The sequence below is a fragment of the Thermobia domestica genome, chromosome 2 (assembly GCF_964235325.1).
Source record: "Thermobia domestica chromosome 2, izTheDome1.hap1.1, whole genome shotgun sequence".
Classification (NCBI taxonomy): domain Eukaryota; kingdom Metazoa; phylum Arthropoda; class Insecta; order Zygentoma; family Lepismatidae; genus Thermobia; species Thermobia domestica.
This window is the reverse complement of record NC_137455.1, coordinates 98,038,100-98,062,868: the sequence shown is the minus strand read 5'-3', so window position 1 is coordinate 98,062,868 and position 24,769 is coordinate 98,038,100. Positions and strand designations below refer to the sequence as shown.

At 34.3% G+C, this 24,769-nt stretch overlaps 1 protein-coding gene across 1 annotated transcript in view; it reads left to right on the top strand.

The window, feature by feature from the left end:
- LOC145674285 (RNA-binding protein fusilli-like) overlaps positions 1-24,769 on the top strand; it is a 322,435-nt gene that overhangs the window by 45,915 nt on the left and 251,751 nt on the right. Inside the window, exon 2 of the mRNA XM_081744141.1 lies at positions 3,165-3,308. Coding sequence (XP_081600267.1) covers positions 3,165-3,308 — 144 coding nt within the window. The remainder of the gene's footprint in view (positions 1-3,164; positions 3,309-24,769) is intronic.

Sequence of the window (24,769 nt, the reverse complement as noted above, 5' to 3'; positions counted from 1 at the left end):
CAACTTGAAAGTATCTAGCAGTAACAACAAGAAAAAGTACATCTATTATGTTGGAACATGGAACCCATATCGAATTCATCGGTTTTGTAACGCAAATACGAAATGAAATTACACTATTTCAGTACTTGGAAGAATTATTTTCTTTGTTATGATCAATTAGTGGTATTATGTATTTAAAAAATAATTCGAAATTACTGTAAAGATGATAATTGCAATAAGAGCAACATGTAACGTTTTTGAATGTCTAAGCATGTTTTCGTTGATGAATCTTATCATTCGTTCAAGCCGTTTTGCAGAAAATAGCAATTTTTCATTTTCACTACCCAGTAAACTATCCTTATTGTTGAGGATAGTAAGAAAATTAGAGTCCATCCCCTCTTCCTCTGAAGACTCTTATAAAAACCTTGAGTTAAAACTTTGATCTAGATACGTTGAATTATATAGTCTCTAGGCGTGTACATAATATTGGGACGAACGAGCTTACGAGCAGACAGATGTTGAAAATCACTTTTTATATGTGTACAGAGTGTACGAAAACTGTAAATTAGTTTAAAACTCGAATTCGATCTATATTTAGCTGCTACGAAACGTATAAATGAATTGTAATGTCGAATTCAGGTTTTTCTCCAGATTTCTTCTTTGCTTTTGTTCTTCGAAAGTATAAATTGGAACAGAAAGTAAATTTCTAACGTGACGTTTAATCAACTTTTCATTCATAAAGATTAAGAACGAAATTATGAATATTTTGTATAATATTACATTAACAACATGCACATTAAACTATATCTGAAGTATCTTAAATACTCTAACTACCCGATTGATGCACTTAAATAAATATTTTTAGTTCAGTTTTTTGAATAATTAATACTTCCCCCAAAGAAAAGCATTTAGAAAGAAAAATGCGTGTTTTTTTAAGGTCTTTGAATATAGGATTCAATTTTTTTTTTTTTGTGTTGTACACTAGAGCCAGAAATTTGGAACTATGGATTTGAAGAGTTCCCTCGTGGCTAGGTTGGTTAGCATACACATCTTCGGGGCGGGAAAACTGGATTCGATTCCCGACGGGAGCTCATGTGGTTCAAATCCTTAATCAAACTATAGATCCACGTCTCATACAGCGTCGGTACTGAAAGGGAAACTAAACTTTAATACAACCAGCCAAAAGCGATTAAAAATGAGTATTGACTTTCGCAAGAGGAATGAGAAGAATGATGAATAAATTCAAGTTGAATGGAAAACCTAGTTAGAAGTGTTAGAAATAATGAGGAGAAAAATAATAAGAGAAGGAAAAGAAATTAGTTAGGACATTGAGAAGAAAACGTGTTGTGGGATATGTAGTTTAATGGAAAGGGAAGAAATGTTATACTTGGTAGACGTTATCAGTAGGCGGAGGCTGCGTTAAGACGAAAATATTAGCTGAGCCAGTGGCATATGCAATGGAGTTTGGGATTTAACCCCCCACTATACAAAAATAACCCATGTCCTAACTACTAAAAGAATATAAAATGGAGTGCTTGAAACCCCCTTGATAAAATCCTGTGTACGCTACTGAGCTAAGGATCAAACTACACATAATCTTGTTAATTTGCTGTAAATGGCCTGTCAGTTAGGGTGGAATGCTTATGATGATGATAATGAATGTTCTTATGTATTAAATTTCCATAAGGCTCTAATGAAAAGGTTTCCAAGATTTGGTGACAGTTATAAGATTACCATCATTACCAGGAACGAATAAATTGAATCGTTGCTCTGCATGTTCTTAATTTTTTTGTTCTTAGTTAAGAAAATAATTGAACTTCATACAATATTTTGTTTTTGAAAGGAACCTTTTCTATTAAATTCTCTTCAAAGCGCTGTGTACTCTTAAGTATTACCCATAGTGAAGTATTTCGAATGTGAACGCAAACATGAGTTTGAACGCCAGCTGGGTTGCATAGATCATAGCTTTAATCAAAACGAAGAAATTGAATGTATGGGAATATCATATTCAAAACGCTAAACACCACGTGTCTTTCAAAAGTTGAAGATATATATATATATCATTTCAGATAATATTGCTTCAAATGTAGATAAGATTAATATATAAGACGCTATTTACGAGTGGTGTTATTCGAATAATTATTTTCAAATAATAACGAACAGTTTCGAAAATTATTTTTGCTACAATTATTCGAAAATGTTAAATTGAATTTATTAAAGACGATTGTGGAGAGCTTCTGTGTAATGTCATACGGATAATGTCATGGAAACATTTACGATAAACAGGACAAGTCTTCCACATGGGAATATATTATTATATAAATAGAATTAATTATAGTTGGAAGCTCTGTGGAAAGATAACTGGATAGAACAGCAGGAACAAAGTGAAGGGTAATACCGTGAAATCTTATCTTGAACGAAACTGAAGCACGATGTCTATTCCGTGTATACAGGTTACCACTTAATGTAGTAGTAAATTATATTTTCTATATCTTCATAGATACGTAAAATAATATATTGTGTTAATAACAGTCTGCGGAATATAGGTTTCACGGTGTAAAGCAGGATATTTGGGAGATGAATAGTAATAATTGTGACTGGTTGCCTTCATATATAATAGGATCCCATTGGTGATATTTGATTTGTACAAAAGAAAGAAATCTTTTATATAAAATTGAAAGTGACTATGTTTGTGACTTTCGTGACTTCATAACTCTTGACCGAACCACTCGACCGAACTCGATCAAATTTTCAACATAGATGAGGTTCGGGCCTGGGATGGTTTCTAACATTTCATTTTGACGCTGCAACTTAGGGGAGGAGGAGATATTTTATAATGATCGAAAATGACCGATATTAGTGTCGAATCCATAGTTTTCGGGGTCACTCAAACGAACAGTGACACTTCCGATGACGTTTAAATCCAAATTCAACCCTCGAACCTTTATGTCCAAAATGAAACATATTCTCCCCGTGCGATGAATAGGTAATCTACTAGTAAATAATAAAATAAATAAAACAGCGTACTTTCTAAATAATTAAATATAGATAGATAACTATTCAATCCCATACCGGTACGCAGTGATCTTGCTATATTGATCAAAATTTAGTTCAATTAACTTGTAGTAATTACTTCATAATTTCCTTCTTTTCAAAAATAAATAAATATATTTTTCTTGTTACAGGTGGTGACGGTACAGCAGTATTTGGTAAAACCGCGCGTAGCAGACATCAACGAAAACATACTCTCGGAACAATGTCGAAACGAGAGTTCGCTAACGGAAGATCTCGTAAAAACCGGACAACACTTGGAAGAAGTAATAGAACAGGTGAGTACATTGATTTTGTATTACATACGATAAATTTTGTGGACGCATGCCCTTAGTACGAGTATAGTACAAATCACATTTAAATGGATACCCCTATCAGTGATGCACATAGCATTTTTTTAAAAAAACAATTCCCTCACTTGTACTTTAATTTATTAAACCAAGAAAATATGTACTGAAACGTCTAAAATATTGTTTTTCGTGAGTGCGTTACGTTAACACACTAGGAATGTACTCAGTCAAGATTCAGGAGAAAATCGAACTATTCTTACACACAATATTACATTATATTGTGCCCAAATTCATCTAGTGCAGTGGTTCTCAACCTAATTCCTATGACGACCCCATTTTATCACATCCTCTTGCCAGCGACCCCCCTCATAATTTCTGGTTTGTAATAAGCTTGTGTGGGATTTTTAACATACCTATTGCCGAGATCTCACGATATCCACATCCATAATAATAGATTCTGTAATAGTAGAATCCATTTATTGAATATAATGGATACAGTAACTCCCCTAAAAGCGAATAGATTAAAACCAAATTTGATCAGTTCATTCATATTACAAAAATCGAATTCTATCCGTCATATTGTTTCAAAATAAAGACCGTTTGAAATTTTTAAAAATTCATAACTCCCTTAATTGTGGGTCATATGATAAAAAAATAGTGATTTCTATTTTTTTTTTAAAAAAAAAACTTAGCAGTTGTTAAAAAGTTATTGAGTATTTTATTTTTCGAAAGGCCGGCACTTTGAATAATATTCGGAATTAGGTTCTAATTATGTTTGTATCTTCCGCTTATCTTCGCGACCCATATGAAACCCTCTTGCGATCCCTAGGGGTCGTGATCCCCAGGTTGAGAAACCTTAATCTAGTATATGTTCTTTATTTATATGGTATTCCAATTCTTTCTACCAGAGGTTTTCGTAGTTATTTTAACATCTTTAAGTTACTTAATTGTAATCTTTAAAATGTGGTATAGTTTACAACATATGAAATTCTTTGCTAACGTTAATTATAAACAATGTTGGATTTATTAAAATTCAGAGGGGGACGCCCCCTCTGAATTTTTATTCAGATATAGGGACCGTACAGACATTCCTGATATTGAAACCGGGGGTCGGAAAACCTGTTTCCGGATAAGAAAAATGTTTCTCGGTTTTCGAGATACGCATCTAGATTTCCACTGTGATTGCTCTATGCTTTCACTCAGAATCGACGAACCCAGTAGATCTCATGCTTCAAGACTGACGTGAGTAGCTGCAAACTTGCAAGATTTCGACATCACTGTAGATTGACGTATGTGGTATTTATGTTTAATTCCATTTCGAAATTTGAAAATATTGAATAATACTTTTCATAATTAATATTCCTGTTAGTTGAATGATAACGCTATACTAATGTAGCAATATGAAATTGGTGTGTACTTTAAATTCACTCACTACATAGCATAATACACACAAAAAACTGAATATTTTGCTAAATGTTTGTGTTCCTTCCTAGCTTTTTTAAAAATTTCGAATAATTTAAAAATATGTTTTTCAAAATTTTTTTACTAATATCAGTGGCGGATCTAGGGGGCGATCGCCCCCCCCCCCCATAGAAGAGGAAACTTTCTTATTTTATATTTAAATAAAACCCATCCCAGTGTTTGGAGCTCTTAAAAGTAGCTCTAAGTAGCATTATTACAACCCACCGCCCCCCCAGAAGTCCGTCCTGGATTCGCCCCTGATATAATTGATCACAAGGATTATTGGAATGGTTGTTTAACAATTTTTTAGAATAATGAACTGTTGGAACAAATTTTGGAGAAATTATTAGAACTGCTGCCAATTACGCGTATTCAAATAATATAAAAGGTATCGAATAATTATTCAAATAATTGACAAGCGTTCGAATAACGAACAAATTTTTCAATATTACTCGTATATGAATCGGACTCTGTAACCAATAAAATTTCAATAACTTTCCGAATAACGTGTTAATATTCAAATACAGTAATAACTTCGAATTGCTAATACTTTATTCCGTTAGTTTCTACGATTAGATATTTTTTTTAAAAAGTTACTGCACATAAACCTTATGGAAATAAAGAATGCTCTTGGTAGAGACGGACATTCATGAGAGTTGGATCCGATATCAACCTTTGAATCTTCAGTACATGACACGTTGAAATTGATGTTGAGAGGATCGAAGTGTTTGTAAGATTGAGGGATAAATCAAGACACCATTAAATGACGTCTCGCGGATTTTGGAAAAAGAAATTTATCCATCCTAGAGTTCTGTCGTCCATAAAATACGAAATCAGCTTAAACTTTAGTTGAGAAGCGGCCCATAGTTAAGGAGAAACTGGACTCACGAACTGTTCAGCGTGGTAGAACTTGGAAATACTGATAGTATTATGAAATAACAACTAAGACGCCGTTGACTTTTAGCAGTGGTATGCAGTGATGAATACAATTCATTCTTTTCTTAAATGTTCATGAGAATTGCACGTCCTAATGAACTCATGTACTGCTTCCTTTAGTTTCTGTTCCCAACCTACTATTTAGAAATGTCTGTCTCCTCCAATTTCTTCCGTCTTAACAAAAAGAATACATTAAAGAAAGAAAGAAGAAGAAAAAGAAGAATGTCGTTGACAGACATTACCAGGCGTGGAACTACAGCATGATATTGTGCACATAAATATACCCACACATCGACATACCATCTTTTGTCTGACAATTCTGCGACTATCTCACTGATGGAAAAACAAAGGATTCTTTATTTAAATCTTCTTACTCTTTTTTAAAGAAATATTCATTCATTTTTTCTTTGTTCTGACAATGTCAAAGTGTACTCCTTTTTTCCCTGTGGGGTACAATGGAAGGCGTGGGATTTAAGCACGAAGTGGCACAAGTTAGCTTCTTGCACAGGAGCAATGCCACGGAAGTTCTTTTTGGAAATTCTCAGGAAGTTATTGGTAAGAACAGAGGCTTAATTAAAAATAAAATTGTTGGTATAATTTCCACTGCTTGGGTTCGTTTCAAAGTACTCATTTTAGAGTAAAAGAAAAAGCGTGTCGATTTTTGTACATAATTTTCTAAAATTAGACATATTTATTTATTTATGTTTCTGACAAATAATATCTAGTTAAAACAGAAAATAATAATTTAACTTAGCTACCTTGGGCTTCGAGTTTCTTGTATTATGAAGGAGTAGGTTTGGTTAGGAAAAAAATATTAGTTAAAAGGTATTGCTATTATAGGTTACTATGTTACCAAAAGTTCCAGAAGAAATATTATTTCTCAAAATGCTAAATAATCTTTCTTAATCTATCCCATTCAATCATAACCTACCCTGCCATAAGTTAGTATACTTTTAGCTAATTAAATAAAGATTGTCTTCCTGTAATTTTAACGAGTCCTATTTCAGCGTTTAGGTTACATGAGACATGGATCTACAATTTAACGTGGGATCTAAAATAAACCACATAAGCTTCTACCAGTATTGAACCCAAGTCTTTCAAGCCGAAGACGGTGTCGCTAGGGACAGTTTTCTAATGCATTGCTAACTTAACGTAGGATAATTCAACCCAAAATTATTGAATAAAATTATTCCTCAATTGAATTTGAAGCTTAAAATATATAAAACGATAATCATGCCTGTTGTTCTGTATGGTTGCGAAACATGGTCGCTTACTCTGAGGGAAGAACATAGACTGAAAGTATTTGAGAACAGGATCCTGAGAAGAATATACGGACCCAAGAGGAACGGGAATGGGGAATGGCGGAAGCTTAATAACGAGGAACTACATAGTTTATACGGTTTACCCAACATTGTTAGGGTCGTCAAGTCTAGGAGGCTTAGGTGGGCAGGTCATGTAGCTAGAATGGAAGAAAGTAGAAACGCTTTCAAAGTCTTGACTGGTAGACCCATAGGAAAACGACCATTAGGAAGACCTAGGCGCAGATGGGAGGATAATATTAAGATGGATCTCGCAGAAATAGGAATACAAAGTAGAAACTGGATCCAATTAGCTAAGGATAGAAGTCAGTGGAGAGCTTTTGTGAACGCGGCACTGAACCTCCGGGTTTCATAGTCCATACAGTTAGTTAGTTTTTATTATTCCTCAATTTGCCTGCGTGGAAATTTTGACTTTACCGATGACACAAGCTGAATAAGCAAGTGACATGATCCGGAAACTTGTCTTTGACATAGAACTAACGATCATGCTACAAGTAAAAAGTGTCTATTCCTGGATAAATATTTAATTGTTCTTTTTATACTAATTTGAGAATGGTGAATGTAATGAAATTATTTTTAAACTTGTTTGTTCATGGTTTCATGAGAAAAATCACCTCAGATTTGAGGTTTTAGAACTAGAAGTACTGCTTATGACAATGGTAAAAATTGTCGACAAAATTGAGTATGTTTCTAATTGTGCTTTATATATCTAGTTTGAGGATGCTGAATCCAATGGAAATATTTCTAAAAATACGCGTTCATGGAGTTCCTAGAAAAGTAATCTCAAATGTCGGATATAAATAAATATCAACATCCAAACTTTGAGGTCACTTCTCTTGTGACCCCGTTTAAAAATATATGCATTGAATTCGGCGTCCTGAAATTAGTATACAAAATGCAGTTAGAAATTTATTCACTCGTGGACAGCTTTTACTAGTTTAAGAAAACTTGCTAATGATTTTTGAGTGTAATGTCTCTTTCAGCAGCGAGGCTATATGAGACGGGACCTACTGATTAATGTGGAATCCGAACCACATGAACCCCCGCCGGGAATCGAACCGGGTCTTCCACGCCAGAGGCGCATACGCTAACCGCTTAGTCACGAAGGAGCTAAAAAAAACTTGAGTTCCTTGAATAAGGTGATTTGGTAGTGTTTTCGTTGATGAGAAAGATCAAGAAGAAAAGAGTTCCGATGGAGAATATATGTGATTAAGAATCTCGTCATATCTCATAGCCCCAAAATAACAGATGTTAAAACCCCAAATAAATAAAGTATACTATTTAATTAGTACCTATTGTAACTCTGACTTCAGAAATTCAAAATAGCTAAATTCTAACTTGTAACTGTTAAAAAAAAAAAACTCAAAGATGTTATTTATGTTAAGCATTTTATCATTTCTATTTTGAGGACGATTCTTCTCGTGGAATAAACCGAAATGTTTATGTGTAGGGGAAAAAATCTAATAACGATGAGTTAACGATGTTCTTGTTATCTTGGGGAAATAAAGTTGGTAACCACATATTAACAAACTTTGCTTTACATGAAATCAAAAATAAACTAATTAATAGTATTTAATCTAGGGTTTTTGATATTATTCTCTTCTGGAAGAGATTTTGTGAGAAACTTGAATTAGTACAAAGCAAGTACTGTATATACAATATATAGCATGTATCTACCCTATATACATTTTTTTTAAGGCATTGCTAGTGCTTTTCCTTGAGACAGTAAACGTAACTTTAAAATTCACTTCGTTTTCGGTAAAATCAATAATAATTGTGCCATGCTATCTCAAAGTTTATTCCCTCTCCACTCCTCGTCCGAAACAGAATTACGAAGACTGTTAATTAGATGTAAGGGTATGTTGATTGTTTTCTATTGTTTTCGTTGATACTTTGTCAACGTAGACATAGTAAAACAAAATTAGTAGAACGTGCTATCAGGCAAGGCAAACAATAGGAAAAATTTCATACGAAATGGTGTTTTTATATAATCTCTACTGGTAATTTCAATGCGTGGATTGATATGGTGCTGCCCTGTTCCAGTGTCCTGTCCTGTCCTGTATAAGATTATTATTATTTTTCCTTCTTGTATTTATCACAATCGGCTTGTTGTGTTAGCTTAGAAAATTTTTCTTATAATGAACAGGTTCTTGTATGTTTTTTGTTTGTTTGTTTTAAAGATTCGGTTTCATAGCTTTTTATTTTTCATGTCAACTGTTTGTGGAGCTTGCCGATAAGAAAGAAAAAAAAAAGACATAATGAAATCTACAGGGGTTGTTGCCCTCGTTAGATCCGGAGGAAAGAGAACGAGAAAAATTAAAATAAGACAGAAACAACATAGAAACAAGAACAGGTTTTTGGAACTGTAATTGCTGCTTCTGCCCTGTTCTTAAAACTATCTTACCTACAACATAAATGTTGATAAAATTAGTCTCTCTTATAGATGTATAGTCTGTTTTTAGCATATTTTACTACCAGTTCCCGGGAGTTTTCTCTCTGTGTAAGTTCTTCTGTGGGTGAAACGAGTCTTTCCCCCCCCCCCCTCTCTGAGAAATACTTTTTGTCGTACTAGGACCACCAAAATACCTCGCTGCCTTGTTAATTTTACCGCATGAAAAATTACGTTATTAACTGTCGCTAGTGGAATTACTTTTGTTTCAGTAACTCGTGGATTATCTTCAGTGACTGTTGTCCACTTTTGATTGGATTAGCTTTGATTTATTAAGTAATTAACTTGTTTCTTCTTGTTCCAATAAAAGCTTTATCTTGAGTAGGCATTTTCTAAGTTAACCTCGGAATGAGTTTTCGAAAGACATATCATAGGTATTCTGCCAATATTGACAGGTCACTTACCGCATCTGAGAAGTTCCCATGCTCCTGTCTTCCGCTAACCTCTTCGTCTTCACGTACGATTTCTCTGTTTTGATATCGTCTATTAATTGTAGTCTTCTTCGCCCTCTCCCTCTCTCTGCTGCCACTATACCCTCTATCACGTCCCTCATGATGCACCGACCCCTTCGTTCCAATTACCATGGCTTTTGTCTTTCTAACATTTATTTTCATCCCATATTCTTCACACCCTTTCCTTACGTTTTCTAACATATTATTGAACTTCTCTTCAGATTCTGCAGCAAGCGCCATATCATCTGCAAACCGTATACAAGATCTAGTTAAATTGATTTCGCACCTCAAAAATTATAGATTTTACACAATTTCGTCAAAATAATTTAGAAATCTTTTTCTCCTTTGAAAGATTCTTCTTCCAAAGCAGCCTCTGAATTACGCTTTTCAAAAGTCGATATGTCTTGTCAAAACTTATGAATTTTCTTTAGTTGTTGTTTAGTAAAAACAGTGATTTATTGATTTATTATTTTTATGTTATTACATTTATTATTATTGTTATTATTATTATTGCTGAAACTTCTGAAAGTTAAGTCTCTGTATATTAGATATTTCCTCTTCATTGAAGTGTGAATCAAACCGGTAATATCGATATTGAAAATCGAAGAATGACCTTTTCCGCTTAAGCGGTTACTGACAAGGATTTGTAGTTATCACTCGTCTCAGCAGAGCAAATCGCAGAACGTTAAAAGAAATATTTCATGTAATTGATTTCTCTTTCTCGTGGTTTATTGGCAATGATTTTCAGGCGTACGAATAATGTGAAACGTGAAATTAGCCTTTTTTACTATCATCATTTTGCGATTTGTAACTTTTCACATTACATTCTTTAGTTTTATAATTACTACTGTCCTTGGAGGATGCATTTGGAAAGAAAAGATCTGACTGCAGTAATTATAACCATTCGGTATAACTCTGCTAAAAAGCTGTGTGGGAACCATAGTTTTTAGCTTACGACAAAGAAAACAGTTGCATTAGTACAAATGAAATACAGTATACTGTATACTAGGAAGTACTAAACTAAGCATAAACGTATGGGAAACTATGAAAAAAAAAGATACAGCGTTGCCATATTTTATCAACTTTAGTTGGTTATTCGTTGGTTGTTAAGCATAGTTTACATGAAATATGAAGTGTTCAATTGACTTTCACAATAGCATAGCAGAATTGCTGTAATTGTTCGGAAAAATATTTGTAGCCGTCTTTAGAATTATGCCACAATATGATATAGAATTATGTATTTATAATGTGTTTATATTTTAATAATTTATGATAAACATGGTTGGCATACATGAAGATGAATAAGAAAGAAACGAAAGTTACGAGATGCGGGGGAAAATAAAGCAGTTTTCAAGAAAAATTGAAATACAAATATGAAATTACGTGGATGGATATTTTGGACGTCTATGGAGTACTGAGTAAAATAACAATAGATAATACTATAAAACTAAATGTAAAATTTAGAATAGCTTCTTCAAAGGAAATATTTGAAGCAAAACCAAAAATTTCTTACCGAAAATATCGACATTAGAATTGAAGGGAAGACTTTTGAAAGCTATGCTGTGTAGAGTGAGGCGTTATATGAACTCTAGAGGTGTAGATAGATGCAGGGAGCGAAGGGTGTTTGTTTCCTGCAGAACGACATCGGCATCAATACTGTAAAACATCGATGAGACAGAAACTGGGAATCTTTCACCCCCGCCGCAGGAGTCTGTCCTGGATCCGCCTCTGTCTAGAAGAAGCAGCAAAATGGAGAGCACTTGATGTCCTATTTTTAACTTCCTTAAAGTCCCAGTCTTAATTATTTTCTCCTTAAAAAAAAATCTTCCTTCCATAGATAGTATTTATGAATAGAAAATAGACATAATTACCATGAGTAATCTGTCGTCTCTGATAGACGCTCGATACGGAATGAGAGTATCCATTTGGTGTTCGACAAATCTTTTGGGTTTCGACGTAAGAATGATTCCTTTTAACATCGTCTATTAACCCTTGTCTTCGTCCTTTCCTGGGCCTAACGTATTCTTAAATAATATTCTAACCTATTTCTTTACTATATTTTGGGTTTGGGTTGTTTATTTCTCCCTTACATTTTGAAGGAATTTGATTTACCAAAACTCCGTTATATATCGTCGCACGACAACCAGAGGAACATAACTCCATTTTCATAGGTTTACAGGCGAGAGGACAAAATTATTATTCTCTTAGAAATGTGTGTTTTTTATAAGATAATAATTGAGCTACATTACAACAGCTGATCGACAAGGAGAACAGATGGCGTTACGTTCCATTTACACCAAGTAGAGCTTTCAAAATTATGTCCGAACATGAGGAAAACGAAAATCGCATTTTTGGAGTTACGTTCCTCTGGTTCTCATGCGACGATGTAATATTTTCTCTGTGTGTCGTCCGTCCGAGTGAAAAAAAAAATCTCTAAACTACTTGATAAATTCACCTAAATTTTTACCAGGATGTAGAGGATCGAATGTTAGGAATCGAGTTCTATGATCGAGATGATCCATCCACCGGAAGTGGCAGAAATCAATGATTTCCGGTTTTAACGTTTATCAATATAGAACAAAAGAGATTATAGATAGCGAGAAGCGGTTTCCTGCAATCAAATCAACCTCTCAAGAATACATTGGATTTCCATCGCTAGCTCTCTACTAAAACCGGAAATGATAGAAATCTACTAGAATTTCCGGTTTTAATATTGACCTACATAGAGCAAAAACGATAAGAGACAGCGAAAAGCAATTTTTCCTGGACTCGATTTAGAGTTCTAAGAATAGGTACAATCTTCTCTTTTAAATCTCTATTCTCACCGGAAGTGACAGAAATATATCTTTTTCTGTTTTAACCTTGATCACTATAGAGTAAAAACGGTAATAGATAGCGGGAAGCAGTTCTCTGCAATCAATTAAGCGTCTTAAGAATATATTTCATTTCTACTATAATCTCTCTAATAAAATCAGAAGTGGTAGAGATACATTATCACTTTCAGTTACAGTATTAAGAAAATATGTCAGGCAAACAAAACTCCACTATATGGTGTACGCGAGATACTTCTAAATTTTTTTACACTTCATTATTAAGTTCATTCAGCTAATTTATTATATTGCTAAAATTGTGATTTTGTTTACATTCCGTAATTTCTAAAACAGAACAGAAATTAAAATAATCAGGTGAGTAATTACTTCCCATGTTCAATTTCTTATAATTTATACTTATCTCATGCTTTGTTTAATTTATTCGTGAGGTAAGAAGTACTTTCGTCAGTGGCGTAACTTACGTTTTATGGGCCTCCCCCGCAAAAGAATACCCAGGGCCCCTGCCTTAATAACATTTTTGTGGAATGATAGATAACATAATAAATGATCATACTTCCTTGTATTTCTGAATAATGAGTTAAATACATGCAACTACTAGACTTAAATATTCATAAATGGAAACCACTTTGCTATACGTATAATTTATTCAATAAACTTCACAATGAAATATCGAGTCAGTCAATGACGCTAGTCGTCATGAAGAGTAGCAGGAATTAATTGAATGGTTTCCTTCTTGCTTTCTTGTCAGCAAAATCCTTTACTAACTCCCGTACATCCATTTTTACAGCTTCGTCCGCATTTATTGAAAGCAGTGGAATGATAATTACTTAAGCTACTTTAGCCCATTGTGCTTCTCATATAGTTTTATATTAATTTAAATTTTGAGGAAAACCTCTCCGCAGAACTAAGAGACAGGGAACGTCAAAAACAACAAATACGCGGCAATAAGTTCTGAAAAGCTAGATGCCAATGACTTATATTTCACAATTAAAAGCCTTGTAGGTCAACCAGAATTCTGAACACTTATTTCAGATTTCAGCTGTTTCACAAAGCAATTTACTTCCATCGGAAACGAAGAACGAATATCACAAATGTAAGTTGTTTGAAGTATCTGTGCCCTTCTTAGAATTTCATCAGCAGTGAGATGAATTATATTGAGAGAAAACAAAAAGGAAAATTTGGATACTGTATCACGCAAAGATGCAAAACGACAGTGCAACTGTGAATTTAGTATATCAAATAGTTTAATAGTTTAATATAGATGTTAATTCTAAAGTTTGATTTAATATTTCCCGCCGAAGAAAAATATTTCCCGCCTGTAAAAGCCGACCGAACCGATTTTCCCTCCTTTTTGTTCGCGGTGCTTGACTTACACGTGAAGCCTCCCAATGATAGCCGAAAAAAGGGGAGGGTGGAAGAACATTGCCGACTAATATTTGGTCTAGGAATTAATTCGTGCGGTTGGTACGCACACATTGAAGCTGTAGTACAAACACAAAATACATAAATACCTTAAGAAAAATATTGTCCATCGCTAGCCACCACTTTCGCCCATCTGTCAGGCAATGTACGGATTCCGTGGCGAAAGAAGTCCTCATCCTTGGAAGCGATCCAGTCAGAGACAATTGTTTCGATATCTTCTGAAGAAGTAAACCGCTGTCCAATCAAATCGTTGTTCATGCAATCGAACAAGTAGTAGTCCGAAGGAGCAACGTCTGGTGAATACGGCGGGTGGGGTAAAACTTCCCATCCGACATTTTCTAAATAGGTTTTGACCGGTTTTGCGACATGTGGGCGAGCGTTATCATGTTGAACAATAAGTTTATCATGTCTGTTCTCCCATTCTGGTCGTGTTCTGGCCAGAGCTTGCTTCAAACGCATTAATTGTCGTCGATAACGTTCTCCATTCATAGTTTCACCCGGTTGCAGCAGCTCATAGTACACCACACCTTTCATATCCCACCATATACACAGCATAACCTTTGCACAGTGAATATCTCGTTTTGGTTGTGATGGACCTGGTTCACCTGGTTTCACCCAGGCCTTTTTTCGTTTAGGGTTCTTGTAATGGATCCACTTCTCATCACCCGTAATAATTCGATGCAGAAACCCCTTTCTGCTCTGTCGTTGAAGCAGCAATTCGCAAATGGTTTTTCGTCTTTCAACGTCTCTGTCTTTCAATTCATGTGGAACCCAATGTGACATCTTTTGAATCATTCCCATGGCTTTCAAGCGTTTGGAGACTGTTGTTTGATCAACGCCTAATGCTGCTGCAAGTTGTTCCTGCGTTTGACACGAATCCTGCTCGAGCAATACTGTCAATTCTTCGTCTTGAAATTTTTTTGGCTGTCCAGCTCGCTCTTGGTTTGCCAAGCCGAAATCACCACTTCTAAACCGTGCAAACCACTTCTGACACGTTTGCTCAGCTAGAGCATGGTCACCATACACTTCCACCAAAATACGATGACTTTCAGTCGCACTTTTCTGCATGTTAAAGTAATGCAACAGGACACCCCGCAAAAACACTTTATCAGGCACAAATTGCGCCATGTTCACTTAACTACAAACTGGTGTTGTTAACGCTTTAATCCACTGCCCTATACTACGAACGATACGCGATGACAGGGGTTTGCAACACATGTGTGGATACACGGAACTGTGGGACGCTCCGTTCGTTGCGCCATCTCTTGTCCACCCGCACGAATTAATTCCTAGACCAAATATAAAACTGAAAAGCATGTTGATTCGACCTGTTAGGAGGCTAGGGTGAAGGACCCCTTTGGAAGTGTCTCCCCCCCTCGCATTGCAGGGTTTCGCGCCATAGTAGTTACGCCACTGGCTTTCTAAGTCTTATTATTAGAGGGTGCATTTCAGAATTTGTCGGGTAAACTTGGTGGAAGAAAAATCAGTTTTTTTAATAACTATACATTTTGTATTTAAAACTTCCTTTTGAAAAATAAGCAAAGTTTCAATACTTATAGATAGATATACTAATATACTAGATAATATAGATAGATATACTATATACTAATAAATTGTCTGAATTAACTTTATGTAAAAGTTACTCTGTAAGTTTAAACCGATACTGCTCCCTTCCCTTCATCCTGGCACCAAATAATATTTAAAATATTATTTCACAACTAATCAAATATTCTTTAAATGTCTGGGAAACAAAGTAGCTCCTTTTGGTGAATGTATGTGTGGGGGGGAAAGGAGTGAGTGAGAGGGACAGGGTATGGTGGAGAAGGGGCTGAGTGGTGGCACAAATTGGTTTTCCTAAAATCAACATCCAGGAAAATCTCTTTTTTCGCAACGCAAACTTGTAGATTCATCGTTTTGTTCTTCATTTCGTCTCCTCAGATCATCGATAGGCGGATAACGTGGTTCTAAATTCTCTGTCTTTTGAGAAAGTTTGTCTTATCTGTTGGTGTACAATAAGAAATTTATTCCATTCGTTTAGTCTGTTTTCTTCGTAAAATTTACAACAGACCAATAATTGACGATTTGGTTTGATGTAAGAATAGGCCGAATAATAATAGTAAGTTCATGTATAGTTGGGAAAATACTTTTAGGAACTTACAGAAGGCTCAAAGAATTTGTTTGTGTCAGAAGTATTGGTTTCTACAAATATGAATATTCAAAAGAACTTAGATTAATGAACTCGTTAGTGCAAAATTAAATATTTTCCAACTGTTAACTATAGTTTTGTGGTTAATAAGTCTACAAAAGTACAGAAATCCATACATGTAACATGCAACAACTAATAAAGCTCTTTGAGCAGAACATAACCTTTTTCAGGAAAATCCATAGAAATATTTTATTTTTTGCTAAGAAAATATTCGTGTCAAATAATAATAATAATAATAATAATAATAATAATAATAATAATAATAATAATAATAATAATAACTTATTCTGCTTCAGTGCATTATCAGTGTTTAATTACGTGAAGAGTCATAAATATAAATCTGGGTAAACATGTGTAAACATTTCGAACAAGAATATACATTTTATATATATATTTCTTTGCATTTTATAGCAATTTAAATAAGGCCCACTATCTGATGGTAAGTGTGTTTCTAACTGTAGTTGCAGCGTAAAAAGCTAACGGATGTGGTCCAATTAACAAGGCACTGGACTTGAAGACCCGGCTTCGCCTCCTCACCACCTCCACCCAAAGTTGCACTGTCTGTTGCACTTCTTCACTTGCATGTCATCGTCTGGAGTTGATCAGATATCCTGGCTTTAGTAGGGCAAACTAGTATCATAAATTAGATGTAACTCACCTCATATACAACAAACACTATGTAGCTCAAACATATAGTTTACTCCTGATGAAAATATCATACGTCACAAATGTGGAACGTTTTAATAATATTAGCATTTTTGTATCATAAATATACAAATAATGAGAGAATAGGAATGCTGCTGAATTGAATTGAAGTTTAAGCGAAATGTAGGTCAAGCAGAAGGATACAGCTCATTACGTATAAAATGCATTTTAAGAAAATAGTTTGATAAATAAGTTAGAGGGTAGATAGAAAATTGGATCATGGTGTTTGGTCTCATAATTTATTTATATTAACGTGTATTTCTGAGCAATTCTTACTGTACATTACATTTTATACTATCTAGGCCTAAATAAAGAGTTATCAAAAGGACTTGCGTTTTGTGTGGATGTTGTATTATATGGTACAGCAACATGGACAGACAGATAAATGTAATTCTAAGGGACGTGGTAGAAAGTGGGAGAAAGAGAAAAGGGGGAAGCAGAGAAAAACCGTAATACATGAACGGTGTTACCCGTGGTGAACGCAAGGGGATTCGGGGTTTTAATTCTCCTCGAGCAAGGTATTGCGTAACAATAAACATTCACTATATTCATATATACACCAAAATCACGCGTATGATGAAAGGGTATGAGATGAGTGCTTGAACTTCCTTGATGAACTTCTACCGACGCCACTGGATGTTACAACTGTTACGTTAAAACGAAGCAGTTAGCTTAGGACCATAGTTATGGAAGCTTCTCAATTTGTGGCAACTGAACTGTCACTAGTGGCAGAATACCTATTATTATTATTATTATTATTATTATTATTATTATTATTATTATTATTATTATTATTATTATTATTATTATTATTATTATTATTATTATTATTGTTGTTGTTGTTGTTGTTGTTGTTGTCTGCTGCCAATAGTTTCATCTATTTCTAAAATGACTTACCATTGTACAGCCTAAACTAGACTAATGTACAGCTACATGTGCACCGATACGAATGTTCTATTAATACATATTATTCTAATATTATTAAAATTTTAACACCACTGTGTTCGTCACTGTCGAATTAACTGTAACGATAAATTTACTACGCAACAGAGTAGTTGGACCTGGGTAATTATGTATATACAGACATGTATACTGTATAATGTGTGTGTAGAGGTTATTTCTGTGTATGTATGTATTGTCTTATTACAAATGACCTTGATCTTTCGTGCTTCATACACTGCTTACACACAATTATTACTTCTTTTTAGTTAATGCCCTGTTTTGAGTCGTCTTATTTGAGTGTGAAGTAATATCGGAATATTCATTCAGGTCAGACTAGGCTCTCTCTCTCCTTTTTTTAAAGCATCTACCTAACTCCTTGTGTTGTTAAAAGAAGAGGAGAGGGAAAAGATGGGAAGAAAACAGTAGAATTGAGCAACAACCATGGCAATGCTTCGTTATTTCTCCAAGGACGTTTTCTATGTTTTTTTTTTTTACCTTGTTTTAAGAGAATTTTATAAAGACCAATTCTTGAGAATGTTTTGCTTCTGTAGTAGCTGCATAACAAATTACACAATAAGTCATAAATGGTAGGTTTTTGTGGTTTCAAAGAAAAAACATGGTTTATTTTTTTTTCAAAGTACGATACGGAAGGTTCATATAGTATATAATTAAATGAAATATGTGTGTGTAAGAAAGAGATCGATGCTTTTGAACGTTATTTTTTCTTAAAAGTTACACAAAGGTTTAATGCTGTGAAACTTGTGCAACGTTTTAGTTATTAAAATCTCCTTAGCTCTAATGGGATGTGATCCGCAATAGTGTAGTACATTAGGAGTCTACTTACCAACTAGACGGTCCAAAGTTCGATTTCTGGAGGAGACAGGATATGAATATGTCGTTTCAATGTAATTGTAAGGTTCACCCGACCTCTTTAAAATGCATATCTGGACAACACGAGGAAGTATAGGAACCGAAACGTGATGCAGACTACATTATTTGTACAACTACCGAAGTCAGGGAAATGTTGAGCCGGTCTCGAAAAGGAATAGCCACCTTTCTTACATACATTAATAATAATTTCATGAATGGATATATGTGGGAGTAGTTTTATTTATTTAAATTTTAATAAAAAGTTTTTCTCTAAGTTAAAGGAACTTATCCAAGTCTTTCTACTTTCAAGCTATTTTACCAACTTTAATACCTTGTATTACTCTATAAAGTCTGCTGTTGGCTACCAGTGGCGTACTGTGTAGGCTACCGGCGGTAGCTCAACAGTGTTATAAAAATATAATTAACTTAACATATGTAAAATAATCTACATTAACAAGTTTATTATCTTCTTGTAATAGTACAAATTTATCTAATTATCTTGCAAACGTGAACACATACTCAGATAGAGCAGTTATTGGCCTTCTGCGCACTCTGTCTTGCTTTCTTACGAGATTTACTACGTGAGAACTTAGCAGAAACCTCCAGGGAATGTCCGCAGCAAAAATCATATCACTTATACTTATTCGTCTTGGCTCGGTAACACTGTACTAATGGGCTGGCAAGCAGGTGTAGTTGCCTCTGAGTTTATCTAAATCCATCGGTATACATCGAGAATCAAAGTATTTTTCTTCCTTCTCTTCAGTAGTGAACAACAGAGTAAATGGAAGTTATTTGAGCATCTTTCGTATATTACTATATATCTACTAAAACACATATAAATTAAACTCAAGGGTCAATTGTACCCTATCTCCCTAAATGACGCCTCTGCACTAAAGATAATCTAAGTTAACCATTTAGCGATAAGATCTTTCAAAAGTAGCATCCTTTTATTAAAAGTTCATTTCCAGGTACTTTCGAAAGAATCAGCCAGTTACAATTCACATTTTAATATTATAAAATATTTAATGTTAGGACATCTTTAATTTGCAGAAAACTGCCCTAAAATTACCCGAACTATTTGTTTGGACGTCATGAGGGAATATATATATAATATTGTAAAGCATGACTGTAGTGTAAATCTTCATATTAACAATACAACTATATGAAATATTTAGACGTCATATCAAAATAATGTAACTTTCTTTTTATCTTTGTGCTGAATTAGTCTTTGAAGTTAACATATACGTATATAAAGAACGTGCAACACTGAACGTAACATATGCATTACGCATAATTCGTAAAGTGCGTATAAATACCGCGTTTTGAATACTAAAGCTTCAATTGACAAGTATTTGTCTCAAGGCCAGTTTTGCAGTGCAAAATTATCGTAAGAAAATAATATACATGCACTCCCAATTCCCAGAATACACTGTTATAGTAATTATTAATATTTCATGTGTTATATACATTTGATATGACCTTAATTCTGTGAGATAAACACGTATGTGAGTAAAAAACAGTTTTATAACCTTGATTCTCTAAGTAGTATATTTTATGTAGGGAAGAAAAGTATTAGTCACTTCTTAAAACCATGAAATGAATAAAATGTAATTCTCCAAGTTTATATGTATATACTTCGGTTAACCTTAAGTGTACGTATGGTCCATGCTTAGATGAATGTGGTTGAAAAGCTATATAAACGTTTAAGTTCAATGTCAATATAAACGTTTTGAGCCTTTGGAGCCAAAACACCATCACTGACTCATGATATAAGATGAGATTCAGATTCAACATGTGGCTTGTTTGCGGACCAACAGGTGTCATTTGGGCAAAATATGAGAAAGTAAAACACTTCAAAACGCATTTCGAAACATTGTTCTTGATTTTTGTAACACTTTTAGGAGAGAAAAAAGTTACTTTTCACCTATAACTTCCCGTCCAGGTATTACGACAGACTATGATTAAATATGGTTTGAAGCATAAACCTATTTGTCTATTTTAAGTACAGGTGAGAATAAATGCCCCCACAAAGATTCTAAGTAGGATTATTAAGTCTCGAACACACTTGTACCTTTTATGCCGGTGATTTTCAGTTTGATTTCTGATTGCGGTTCGATTTCCACACTAAAGTTCTAAATCAATGTCCTATATAGCTTCGGAGTTGAAAAAGAAAGTTAAACATTAAAACGAATCTTTCTAAGTGACAAATGATTAGTACCCTGGGATAATTGCATTACAGTATTTTTAAAGTGGCATCACCAGCAAAGTTTGTCACTGTAGCACTGAAGGTTCAACTAATATGTTAATTATTTTCTGCTAATTCTATCGGTGTCATCACTACTCTAAAAAAATATACTAAAATTATTTTCTATTCCCAATTTTCCTCTTCTTACAATGAAATTTGTTTGTACTCTCAATAAAGTTGGACCTTCTGAAAGGAAACATATAAGCTATCTACTAGAAAAAGGTAGCCTCTTTCCTACTAGGTACACGTACAGTCTTGTTCAAGAAATGTGTTAAGCCCAACCGTGTACTACGTAACAAAATATATAGTCTCCTTGTCTTAAAAGTAGAATCTTACACATCTAAAAAAAAAAGAAAAAAGTTCCTACTTCTTCCGTTTACTCCTGCTTAAATATGAAAGCACAAGGCTTTCTTAAACGTAAGTGAATACTGATTTTTTAAATAATAAAGCAATAGACATGCTCTTTAACTAGAATTTCTCTTGTTCGATATTTATAGAAGCCTCATCAATTTATAGTGAATAATCCTATTCCTTGTAGTTTTTCGTTTGTTTCAAAATACAGGGTGTTTCAGAATGAATATCGGAGTTTGAAGGCTTTGTAGTATTTATTACAATTATAAATAATATATCAAATGAAAGAGCAACTCAGTTTTTTTTTTTTTTTTTTTGTACGCACTCATGTACGTGCACTGTTTCCTCTGTCTGCCGTTAGAAAGCGCTAGTAGTAAAGATGGCGACTAGTGAACAGAAAGCGTTTTGTGTTTTACAATTTGCAAAGACTGAATATGTAGTTGCACGTGGTGCAACATGCTTTCCATATTAAATTCAATTGCAACCCATCAAGTGATAATAACATACGTAGATGCTATCATCAGTTTAAAAACACCGACTGTCTGTGCAAAGGAAAAAAGCACGGAACGACCAAGAGTGACTGAACAACGCGTTGAACAAGTGAGAGAGTCTATCACGCGTAGCCCCAAGAAATCCATTCGAAAGGCTAGTCGTGAATTAGTAGTTCCAGTGACGTCTGTGTGGAGAATTTTAAGGAGATTGAGGTATTAAAGAAAGATGATTGAAGCATGTGTTGCAACAATTACTCCAAACACACTGATCAAGATTTGGGAAGAACTTGCCTATCAACTCGATGTGTGCTGTGACGTATAAGTGAACACTTGTAACAAGAACTGTTTGATTTGCTCTTTCATTTGATGTATTACTTATAATCATACGTTAAATGTAATAAATACTACACTGAGAAAAAAAATGGTAGGTGGCGCATTTAAAAAGATAGGTTACATGCGTAATTCCTGTAGTTTTTGGACTTAACGTACAGTAGACGAATAACTGAAAACGCATTTTTATAATACTTTCTGTATAAGTGTTCCATCTATACGTACTTTCCGTTTGAAACGACATAGGTGGTCAGGATCTCACATACAAATGGACGTCTATAACATATAGCTGACGAAGGTAACATAAGTATATGCATGTGATATGCGGAAAACTGTTATAGATGTCAGACATCCTTCAACGGCATGATGTAACATCTAAGGGCAGTGCCTATGTAGCATACGGATAACGTATGCTCCGTACTGATTTATATAGTAAGGAAGAGGATACCGTATATTTGTACAATATACCGCTGTCCGGAGAACGGATTTTTCTCTGTGTACAAAGCCTTAAAATCCTGAAATTCATTTTGGAACACCCTGTAGTATCTTCAGTTTTATGTCTTGAGTTAGAAATTCATTGGTTAAACTAGGCAGATAATAAGTGAAAATTAAAAATAAGAAAACGACGGAATGAAGGTTATGAAGAAACAAGAATCATGAAAAAAAAAACTATGGATGCGATTTGATCCAAATGAAGTTCCTGTGGTTTCTGTAGGGAGGCTCTCTGGCTTAGTGGTAGATCCTTCATCTCTGGTTCAAGGATTCCGCAGTTCTTTTCCAAGTGCGTGAGACATCATTATATCCATGGTTTTCTTAGGGTTCTGCTTCCACCCGCATTCTCACTCCATTATTTTTTATTACCATTCCTATCCTTTAGCCTACGGGACATAATCCGCAATATTAAGCCAACAATTTCACCCATCTCTCATGGCTTGAAATACGCTCCTACCAAATATGAGTAGGGTACATTGAACTACGTGACACTTGTATAAGTATAAATAAAGTCACTAGTGCTTGTCTTTTAAAGCATTTTATTATTACTTGATCTGTTTTGAAGATAATATGAATTTCCTCTTTACAGGAAAGTGCATTAATCTGCTCCATCTGTTCTGTATGTGTTTCATTGATTGCTATCAAATCAGCGTACATACTACATAAGTACTCACAGTACAAGACATTTTTTTTTTTCGAAAAAGTTAGAACTTTCACAACTGAACCTCAAGAAATAATCACTCACCATTCGTTGCGAAACGCCCTAAATATACTTCTATACTGTATATATATATATATATATATATATATATATATATATATATATATATATCATGGGAAAGCCTTCCTCTTCAACTTGATTTTCTCAGTTCATTTAGTCAGGCGACAGATATGAGTTGAATGACCTTTATTTCCGTAGTGTTAGTTTGGTTATTGAACCTTGATCAACAATCTGGTAAACTTTCTTGTAGTAAAGCATTTTAAAAAAGGAAGAAATTGAAGTAACATGTCGGTGATTTCAACGCACGGTCTGAAGGATAACACTGCTAATTGACAGTATTAGTTTTTTTTTTTTTTTTGTTCGTATGAAGGTTGAATGTAATTATAACACAAACATAGTCAGACTTACTTCAGGTGTCCCATAAACGTTAAAATGCAAGAAAAAAAATCAGAGTAGAGTATATAACTTTGATGACGACTCTACGGCATAGGTTAGATATAGCATATTATTGTGATAATATTGTACATAAGATATAGAAGGAAAACATTTTAATGGAATTTCGAGATGTGATTACCTTATACAACACTTAAATTCTAATATTTTTAAAAAGCCTTCCTTTTGTATAGGAATTACTGATTGAGAATTCTGTCCATGAAAATTTAAAAAAAAAAAAAAAAAACTGATTTTTTAAAGGGTAAACATATCTAAGAATGGTTGGATCAGTGCCGTGTTGTGGGGGAGGGGGGGCGAGCGGGCCGGCGGCCCCGGGCGCCGAAGTAAGGGGGCACGAAATTCGGGAGAGAAATGCATGTGCATATATATATAAAAAATGGAAGGAAAAAAAGTAATAAAAAGTGCTCAAAATCAAGAAAAAGCTGGATTTATTTTTGAAAACTTTCTTGAGAACCTGTGGTTGGAAGTACATAGTTTCGTAGTTACAGGATATCGAAAACGTGAAAAAAAAAAAAAAGAACTTTGAAGGTCCATAGTTTCACTATCATAGGACCAATCGTAGTCGGGTCAAGACATCACTGAGAAACTAACAAATATCCGTCCAAACTGTCCAAATATGTGAACTGTCCAAATATCCGTCTTTCAGAACCTCTGGTACTTGCACAATCATTTTGAGAGTTTGCGAGTACTTGATCACTCTCCATCTACTCCTAAAAGTAGGTGTGCAAGTACTGGAGCATTCTTAAATATGGATATTTGGATAGTTCACATAT